The sequence below is a fragment of the Cyprinodon variegatus genome, unplaced genomic scaffold, assembly GCF_000732505.1.
Source record: "Cyprinodon variegatus isolate N-32 unplaced genomic scaffold, C_variegatus-1.0 Scaffold1565, whole genome shotgun sequence".
NCBI classification, from domain to species: Eukaryota; Metazoa; Chordata; class Actinopteri; order Cyprinodontiformes; family Cyprinodontidae; genus Cyprinodon; species Cyprinodon variegatus.
In genome coordinates this window covers 12,356-22,531 of record NW_015152018.1, presented here as the reverse complement: position 1 = coordinate 22,531, position 10,176 = coordinate 12,356, and the positions used below count along the sequence as shown (strand labels likewise).

The 10,176-nt window shown below is 45.3% G+C and overlaps 1 protein-coding gene across 1 annotated transcript in view; it reads right to left on the bottom strand.

Annotated features, from left to right (window-relative positions):
* The window catches only part of LOC107103921 (AP-2 complex subunit alpha-1-like), a 25,905-nt gene that overhangs the window by 3,712 nt on the left and 12,017 nt on the right, over positions 1-10,176 (bottom strand). The window contains exons 6-13 of the mRNA XM_015403780.1: positions 9,564-9,823; positions 6,006-6,174; positions 5,792-5,929; positions 4,609-4,791; positions 3,050-3,147; positions 2,744-2,975; positions 2,461-2,649; positions 2,231-2,385 (exon numbers count right to left, since the gene is read on the bottom strand). Coding sequence (XP_015259266.1) covers positions 2,231-2,385; positions 2,461-2,649; positions 2,744-2,975; positions 3,050-3,147; positions 4,609-4,791; positions 5,792-5,929; positions 6,006-6,174; positions 9,564-9,823 — 1,424 coding nt within the window. The remainder of the gene's footprint in view (positions 1-2,230; positions 2,386-2,460; positions 2,650-2,743; positions 2,976-3,049; positions 3,148-4,608; positions 4,792-5,791; positions 5,930-6,005; positions 6,175-9,563; positions 9,824-10,176) is intronic.

Sequence of the window (10,176 nt, the reverse complement as noted above, 5' to 3'; positions counted from 1 at the left end):
CTCATGATCCTATACGCCACTACGAGATCAACTATTTCCCACAATCCTTTGCCAACAGGACACATAGGAACAGGCTGGCCATGTCCGAATTTCCCACAATGCACCTAGAAAAGTAGTGTTCATTGTGACTACCCGATCCGTCCTGCGCATGCACCAACAGAAAAAGATCTGGATCGCTGAAAAACGATGTGATATCGGTCGTGAAAATACTTATTTATATACTTAAAAACATTAAAGAATGCTGAACTACGTCGTATAGAAAATATTAAAGACTTTTCTGGAAGAAATGGAAACGTTTTTGCGTTCATGCTCTCCACTGTAATGCATGACATCATCATTGGCCACGCCCACAGCTGTCACAGTAACATTTCAAAGGCTATTTCAATATTTTTTAGATATTGCTTTTTTTTCGTTTTTAGAATATGCAATATTTACGCAAATACAAAAATATTTAAAAGGATTTGAACTTTGGATTTAAACATAAATCTAGTCTTTTTGGGTTTTATGTATTTCTTTCATGTGAACATTATGGTATATAGAGATTAATCTAAAGAAAGAAACAAGTAAAATGCAGATAAACGTGGTTTGATCAGATTTACTGCTCTGATCGTGTCCCATGATGACGTCAGGGAAGAAGTTTAACTGAGAAAATGGAAAAAGCATCAAAATTGTCTCACAAAAACTCATTAAACATTTTTTAAAGATGTCTATCAGCATTCTACAGAGAGTTAAGGATAGAAATAAGCAATTTTAGAAGCATAATAACGTTATTTATGGACATCCAGATGTATATCTGTGCGCGCATGAGCGGGACGGATCAGGTAGCGATAATCATCATTTTCACTAGACGAGCAGATATATCCCAGAATGCTTTGCTCTCCTAACAAAGGATTATGGGATTGGTTTTGGAGGCGAGAAGGAACAAAGATGGCACCGTGCGAGGAGGCGGAGTCACATGACCAATGGAGAGCAAAGAGTAGTGGTGATCTGTCTGATCTGTGATCAGTCAACAGAGTTCACTACCAAGTCCACTGTATAGAGACGGAGGGGTCAGAGGTCAGGGCGGACATGGACTCAGCCCCCCCCTGTTCTCTGATGGACTCATGCTGATGTTCTCCAGATGTTTGGCTGTGATCTCTGTCAGGAGGTCTACTGTGGAGCATGGAAGGAGGAGGAACAGCTGGAGGACGTGAAGCACCAGTCAGACAGGAGGACCCTCGGCCGTAATAAACTAATAGAGATGGAGAGGAAGCTCCAACAGCTACATGTTGCTCCACCCTGCTGACTGACGTCAGCATCACGCCGTCCTCAGTGACCCGTCGCCGTCTGTGGATCAACAAATGTTTGCAGCTTCAGAGAGAGGACAATGATCACACGGCGAAGGCCTAGGCTAGCTGCGCTCTGATGGCGGTAGCTTCCTGCAGCGAAGCGACGGCGCTTTACCCAGAGCTGTCGATTACACGGCAGCAAACCTCCTTAACGGTCACCTAATATCCGACCAATCAGAGGAATTACCCATCTGATCTGCTAAAGTGGCGTCAGATGCAGAGGTCTGCCCTGCAACCAGAGGGTTGTTGGTTCAAGCTCCTCGGTGTCATTGGGCCAATAGCGATGGTGGTCAGAGGGCAGCGGTGGCTAACATGTAGCTCACTTGACTGAACGAGGTGTGAAGCACTTTGCTCAGATCTCCAATCAGATGCTAGCATAGCCGCTGGTCTCCAGGTTGGCAGGCCTGAATACATCAGAGATATACGAGCAAACAGAACCACGACACGACTGACAGACAAATACGCCACATGCACAGGAAGAGCTAACGATCACAGCCTCCTTCCAGGAAGTCCGATTAATGAGGAAGCATTACAGAGAGGGAAAGATTCGAGGAGGCCCAGCTCCATCCCACCATGTTCACACATTTCAGAAGCACCTCCGGCTTCATCAATGCTGCTTGTTTCTGGGGTCAAAGAGCCGTAGAGACGGCATCCAACCGCCACCCGGGGGCGCTGGTGAGCCGTGCTCATCAGAACGAGGAGCACCTGAATGTTTCCCTCTACTGGTGATGGATCCATGTGTTCCTGGACTGATTCTGCTGAGGAGATGACCTGCGGCAGCCACAGACCATCTCTGACAGAGCCACCAGAGGAGGCTGCAGCTGAACGCCGGGCTCCAGGCAGAACCGCCACAGCGCTTCGTCTGGTTCAGAACCTGCTGATCAACAGATGCTGGTGTTCACCTGAGGAAGCCGTCGTCGTTCACCGCCCCAGAAGGTGCAGCTGGGCCCACCTCTGAAAACACATCCACCAGTAGACTGCCGGCGCTGGCTGGGGCGGCGTTGACCGGAGCTGCGGAGCGGATCCCCAGCAGGTCCGCCGATGGAGACGGGGTGGACTGGAAGACAGGGACACTTAGAGCAGAGGCAGAGCGGGACCTTCACGCAGCCTCGGGGGCACAGAGGGAGCTTACTGCGTTGGAGGCAGCCATGGCTGCGGCGTCCTGACCCCGCTCGCCGCTTCCATTCAACTCGCCGCTCTCCCTTTTACCGTCTTCAAGCTCCGTCACCGAAACCGCGCCAGGCCCCTTCTTCTTCTTCAACTTAGCCAGAATGGAGGACTCTCTCTCTGGGAAGGGTGGCATCTCCTCCAACACGGTGGCCTGGGTGGAAGGAGAACAAACACCTGAGAGTGAGAGCCGTCCTCACCGAGCCCGACTGGGCCCAGGTGGATCATAGCAGGTGGGCAGAACCAACCAGGACATCTGTGCTGGCGATGGAGGAGAGCTTCAAGTACTCGACGGCTCGCTGCTGCAGCTCCACGTCAGAGTTACGGATCTGGCTGTCGCAGCGCAGCACCTCCTGGATGGTGGCCTTCGTCTCTGGGAACAGGTTGATGAACTTGATGTAGGCCGACAGCAGCAGAGCGCGGGTCGGCACCGAGCACAGGTGGAACTTGGAGTGGAGAAGGTTGAACTGGACCAGGGGACTGGAGGGAAAGGACCAGCTGGTGAGCACGGAGCCTCAAAGAGACCAGAGCAGAGCAGTGCAGAGAGGACAGACCTGGAGCGTGGATCCCCGGCGATCAGGTTCCCAAACTCTCCCAGGATGTAGCCTCCGACCTTCACCATGTTCTCATGGCACGCTGGGGCCTGCAGGGCCTGAAACACAAGGATCCAGTGAGACCTTTGGATTGGATGCAACTAAAGCAAAGCAGGTCCAACATGCCCATAAACATGTAGGCAAACCTCACACAGCCAATCACAGTTCTCCGTTCTCTCCAAGGGCCGAACCGTGACCCTAACCTAGCTAGACACCGCTGACGTTTGGTCCTACGATGGGTAGAAACTAACTGCACCAAAAAGACCAGGAATCTAAACAGGAGCTCAGCATAAAACCAGCTAAATTAAATCAGGTTTAATCCCAGATCCTCCAAGCTCTGATCCTTTAGCTGCTAGGAATTACGAGCAGATACCAATCCACCAAAACATTCCCAGAAAGAAATGTGTCCTCTAACACCCACTGTCAGAGACCACAGCTCTCAGCCCAGGCTACTAGCCTACCAGCTTACAAACCCAGCCTACTAGCACAGCTTACCAGCCCAGTCTACCAGCCCAGTCTACCAGCCCAGCCTACCAGCCCAGCCTACCAGCCCAGCCTACCAGCCCAGCCTACCAGCCCAGCCTACCAGCCCAGTCTACCAGCCCAGCCTACCAACCCAGCCTAGGTGGACCTGAAACTGGCCTTTGCTCAGCACATCCACAAACAAAAGAAGGTCACCAAGAGAGTCTTGAAACATTTGTGAGACTACAGCCCCTACCAGATGGATTCAGCTCCTCCAGTCTTTATTGATCTCTGTGGGGATCAGTGAGTAACTGGTTCATACTGTTAGGTTTACTCTTTATACATCCTGTGCATTGTTATTCTGTTAGCCAGAAACAGAGTAGAAGGCCTTCCTTCACATTGTGGATGTCACTGTGTGTACGGAGGCCATCTAACCAGGACAGCCTTCGTGTCTTTAGAAATACACAGGATATGGGCACATCCTGGAGCCGGACTGATAAAGGAGAGCTGTGTGTAATCCTGGGGTAAAGAGGCAAGATGCATGGAGTTCAAGGCATGGATGGCGTGTCAGTTTCTGATAAAGAAAGCTGAGCTTCCACCTGATGCAAAACATGAACTCATGAGGTATAAGAAGGAGGAGATGACCTTGTTCGGGACTCAATCTTTGCCGGACCCTCGCTGACGTTTTTGAGCCCACAGCTTTGCCAACCCTAAGCAATTTCTCTGTCCTGTAACAACCTGATCTGGAACTAACTCTTTTACTTTTTTACTCCTGTTTTATAGTCCTTTTTTATACGGTTTTACCCAGAGTAGTAAATAACTTGCTCCCAGGTAAAGAACCGGTAGGGAAGTTCCAAGCCGCCTTCAGGGGGACCTAACATCCATATTTAATACCCCACCCTGCAACAGCTTTGAACTCATTGAGAGCAGTAGGGGCCCATGACACCCCCACCCACAGACCCACAGACAGGACGCTGCTGGGCTCTAGGAAAGTTAAGCTGCTGTTGGCAGGAGGAAGCATTTAGCATCAGAACAGCAAGCCGTTCCCATGGACGTACCTCAAAGACGGTCTTGGCGGCGTAGCCTTGCACGTCGTCTCGGTTGATGACGATCTGGATGACGCGATACCACACCTCCTCACTGACGTAGTCCCCAGCGATGCGGATCAGGTTCAGGATGGTGTCCACATACCAGGAATAATCCACAGCATACTTTTCTGCCAGGATGGCCACTTTAAGCACCTTAATGAAAGCAGAGCGACGGGTCAATCACTTCCCTACTGACCTAAACATTTCCCCAGCAGTGTTTTCTACCCCTTCATGGGACGCCATCATCATGGCGCCTTAAGAGCTGCTGATCTGCTCTGATGATGATCCGATTTTCCAATAGTTGCTCTAACAGTAACAGCCGTTCAAAATTTCCCAACTTTCCCTGATGGGTCCTTGGCGTCTCCACTATCATTCGTTTTAAACATCAATCTTTGAACTAAAATATTCTGTCATGATTTGTGGACATTAAGATCTAAAGAGAAGCGCCATCTCCTGGTCAGACCCTGTAATTCAGTGAAAGGGAGGAGTCAGAGGAAAATAATATGCAGGGGGTCACTGGAGTGGCTGGAAGTTGGAGGGTATTTGGCTGGGAGTTGCAGGGAAGGTGGCCGCCATTGGGCTGGCGTCTGACAGGGAAGGGTCATTCTGAACGGCTGCTACTGTACTTCAGTCTGTTTTACTCTGCTAACTTTATCAGAGGGAACCTAACAGAGAACTGAGAGAAAGTAAACGGCCCAGTTTGGTACTTCATCACATCTGAGGACCAGAGTGTTTCAGACTGCATCTACTGACTGACGCTGGTGAGCTGCTGGTGCACCAGCTCCTGTACGTAACAGCATCACTACCAGAACAGAGAAATGCTTCCAGATAATAAACCCTGGATCACAGAGGATCTGAAGGAACTGCTCAGCAAGAAAAAACTGCTTTAAGAAGGAAGACGGGAATTAATGAGGAGAATATAGAAGCAGCTTAAGGTGAAGATCAGAGGAAGAAAGGAGGCAAAGAGGCAGAGGCTGGAAAACCAGCAGAAGAAGATCAGACAGATGGACGTCTGGACAGAACCAATGAACTGAATCCATTCCTTAAATGGTTCAGCCTCTCCTCCTTTACTGCTTTTAGTGAGGCAGGAGGAACCAGAACATGTTTTCTCAGTGGTTGCTGGTATCCAGGTGCATCAGGGTGTCTCACGCACCATCTCCTCTCTGATGGAGTAGTCTGCCGTCTCCAGGTAGCTCAGCATCTCTGCTACGATCTGCTTGGCGTTGCTGCGATCACACATGGCATAGAGCAGATCGGCGGCTCGCTGTCGAACGCTGACGTCTCTCTCCGTCTGACAAAGAGCAGCGACAGGAAAGTTATTGAGGACAATCATCATCAGTTTAAATGTTTTAGGTGTGAGGCAGCACCTTCAGGGCATTGATGACCGTCTCGATGTGCGTCTTCACCGCTTCATGGGAGAACTCTGAGCTGGCCAGAGTACACATGCTCTCCAGAGCTAGATAACGCAGATTGGTCTCTCTGTGCTGCAGGAACTGGCCCAGCTGGTTACAGGCTCGCACCAGAAGGTTTGGCTCACTGGGAAAGACAAACGACTGGTTTTAATGATGATCCCAGCAGAGCTGAAACACCAAGCAGTGCAGTAGAGATGAGAGATGCGCCACTTCCTGAGCTTTAGATCCCAGCAGCCATTTATTTATGGATAAACACGTCAGTCATCTTTGAAATAACACCAAACACATTTTAGACCGATATCAGGGACAGTTAAATCTTTATTTAACCAGGGAGGTCAGTATCCCGGGTTTTAAGGAGAACTTGGCCAAAGGACATAAAAAGGGAGCAGAAACCACATTAAACCGTTAGATGAGCTGCAGCGGCTGGGAGGACGAGAACCTGGAGGAAAACCAACAGCTGCTAACATCTCAGCCTCATGTCTGTTGTACTTTAATTCTGCTTAATGAAGGTCACCAACAGCAGAGGGCTGGAGATGGAGCTCAGATCCAGGCCTTCATAAACTTGAGTTTAAACTAGAGGTGAGCGATATACCAGATATACTCCATGACTACCGCAGCCATCAAGGACAAATTCACAGGACGACATTAAGCCGTCTGCATCTATTTCATTGAGAGTTTGATTTTTCCCACACACTTTGAATGCATCATAAACCCCTCGTCCAAACAGGAATATTTTCTCCCACACTACAGCAACCGGCAGAGTTTCAGCTGAGCGATATACAGCAGCGGTTTGGATTTCACGCCGAACAAAGGCGCTAATTTATACGAAAACCTTTGCTGCTAAAGGAAGCAGAACAAATTTATTTCAGCACCTAAAAAGTCGTCCGCTGCAGAAGGAAGAATGTAAACTCTGCATGTCAGCGTTTCCCCGCACACCAATTAAAACATTCAATCAATCAGCTGTGAAGCCGATGGCGTCGGCCTCGTCGTTTGAAGAAATAATACCAGTTGACTGCTGAATGGTGTATAAAAGGGGGTTTGTAAAGAAAAAAAACCCTGAACGTTAGAAACTCTTAATCATATAGAGTCGTATGTTTACATTTATCACTGCTGCACTTTAAAAATGAAAATGTCTTGGAGAGCTGCACTGAATAACATTTGTTTTTTATACTCTCTGTGTAAAAAAATGACTATAAAGTCATTTGAGAGAAACAGGAAGAGAAGGAGGGAAATCACAGACGATATTTATTACATTATTTAAATGTTTTTTAGATGCTCTAATAGCTGGGATGTGATGTCAGAGGTTTTACAGCCGTTTACTAAACTTGACAAAGTTTTACATCTTTTTGTGCTTCTTTAAAATCCCCAGAAGATAAAGATCAATGCTGATAGTCTGGAGATGCTCTGATAATGCTCTAATTTTTATGATGGTATTTCCACTTTTGTTTTTGTAATTTCAGGTCAATTTCTTTTTTCCATTCCTCTTTTTTTATTACTATGCACAAATGAGCCCTTTTCTATTTTGCATTTTATTTAGTATTGTGTGTTTTTGGTTTGTTTACTGTTTGGTTGCTGGGATTTTGTTAAAGGTTTAATTCTGACCCCCAAAGACAACATGTGGCAGAAAAGCTGTGAGCTGGAAAAAAATAACAAAATTAAATGAAACTTAAAACCAAAAGCTTAACTGAGTATATCAGTGCAATTTTATGCACTTTGTTTATGAAGGTAATCTAAGCATATCTTGATATATGTTGTGTATTGTGATATAGCCCAAACATATCCAGGGCTGGATGTTAACCATCGCCTGATCTCCCGGGGCAAGTAATGCAAAACATCTAAATCTAGATAAGTCATTTTTTCTTAAAATAAGTGCATTTGTTCTTGAATTGAGGAGGTAAAAGAGACATTTTGCCAATGGAACAAGATGATTTACACTTAAAATAAGAAAAAATAATTGCTTTGCCTTATTTTAAGTGCATATTATCTAATTATCTTATTTTAAGAGTAAAATTACTCATTCCATTGGCAGACTGTCTCATTTACCTGCTCAAATTAAGGGTAAATACACTTAATTTAAGAAATTTTTACTTATTTCTAGCTCGTTTTTGCAGTGGCATTTGCCCGCTGGGCAAGTGCAATGATCGCAAAAAAAAATTATCACTCAAAATTAATTTTAAAATCACCGACATTCGATGAAAATGACCCAGAAGCGTTGCCGGCGCCATTTTTTGTTGTTTTGTACACATTCTTGCGTGATTTGAAAAAGCTGCGTGATTTTCTGCCAGATGGCGTGATTTTTGTCCACCTAGCGGTAATTTTGATGTAGTTACCAAACGACAAACGAGCTAGAAAGCGCTATCATATGGCATCTTCTGTACAGTGATGCAGGTCATACATTAAAAATGGTCATACATCTTTTTCTCTCAGACATTGGAGAGGTACATTTTAATGTTATAGAGCTAAACATGATTGGTGGCCTGTTATGTTATTATTATTGTCTTGTTGCTGCATTTATTTTGTCAGGGAAAACTAATCCTGAGTCAGTTAAAAGTCAGGGAATTCTGAAATGATGTCAGACTGTGGAAACCCTGAATAAAATAACTATGTATTATGATTCTCTAGAAAAGTCACATTATATTAATAGTATAATCTTCTATAAACATACCGTGACTCTAAAATAAAAGTCATTCATTTGTGACATTGACTTCCATCTTGTGATTTATCTGAAGTTTTTAACCTGTCAAGTTTTTTTCAGATTTTTAACATTATAATTTATATTTTTCCAAGCACACAACGACCGTTTAGTTTGAAAAGAATGAGCAGGAAGGATTGAAAAGCATGTTAACACGGTAATGTAGGCTGGAGATCATTATCTGACGCATGCAGATACACACCAGGAACCTGGAAACTTAAAAAATACTCAATTACAAAAAATATGTTTCATTGATATATACACAAAAATGAATATTAGGAACTATATTTATCTAACATTATACTGGACAAGTAAAAATTGTTTCTGGGCAAATGAAATGTGAAAGTTACTTGCCCGAAGGGCAGTTGGTAAAAATCCTTAACGTCGATCCCTGATTTTTTTATAGATATATAAAAAACAGAGCAAACTCCTTGGTCGTCTTCAGCGTCATCAGGCTGCAGCCGTGTCCCGAAATCCTCGTTTTTCAGCTCGTTTTTTGTTGAAATTAGCATTTTCCTCCCATTCTCTAGCTTTTTTTCGTAACATCCGGCTTTACAATCAACCGGAAACAGTTCCACGCAAATATATTGCGATATAATATCTCTGACTTAAATGTTTTTATAAACATTTTTTTTTTAAATAAAGCATTATAAATGCCTAGATAATCATATTTAATGAATTTGAATGCCAATTAAGGTCTTGGTTTAAAAAAATAATAATTGAATGGCTTTTAATGACCCACAGAGACCCTGAGGAGGAAACGGATTAAGATGTAGACAGTAGCTGGCAGACGGAGAGGCGGCGCCATGAACGATGCTCACCTGTCATAGTGGATGATTAGTGAGATCGCCTCGAACAAGATGGCGTTCTTGGCGTTGGAATGCTGCACCTTCTTGGATTTGGGCGGCTCCTGGGCCTTATTCAGGATGGTTTCCAGACACTCCACCAGGCGGCCCTTCACTGCGCCATCTTCTGGTGGAGGGTAGCACTGCAGCAGGCGCAGCAGCTTGCAGGAGAGCCAGGGAGCAGGCACAAAGTAATAGGTATAATCCTGCAGATCTGTGGAGGCTGAAGACACAATCTGGAAAGAAAGGTTGAAAAGTTTAAAGCAGAATGTCCGCATCTCATCACTTCCTTCAGAAATAAGCAGAGACATCTTTAAAGGGACAGAGGAGACCAGCAGCTGGAGGCATTTTCTGCATTTACATTTTTAGCGTGTCTAAACCTTTAATTCTCCAGTTTTAAAACATGACTGACTGAGAGGAATAACTCAGATAATTAGATTAGTACTGGTGGTAGATTAAATCTGAGATATCTGGCTTTCTGTTCTGACTAATAAAACTTCCATTTAAAGAGGTCTTAAAGGGGTGATAGAATGATTCTATAGGGTATCTGGTCCTTCAGGTCTCTAATAGGGTAATATTAGCTGTTCTA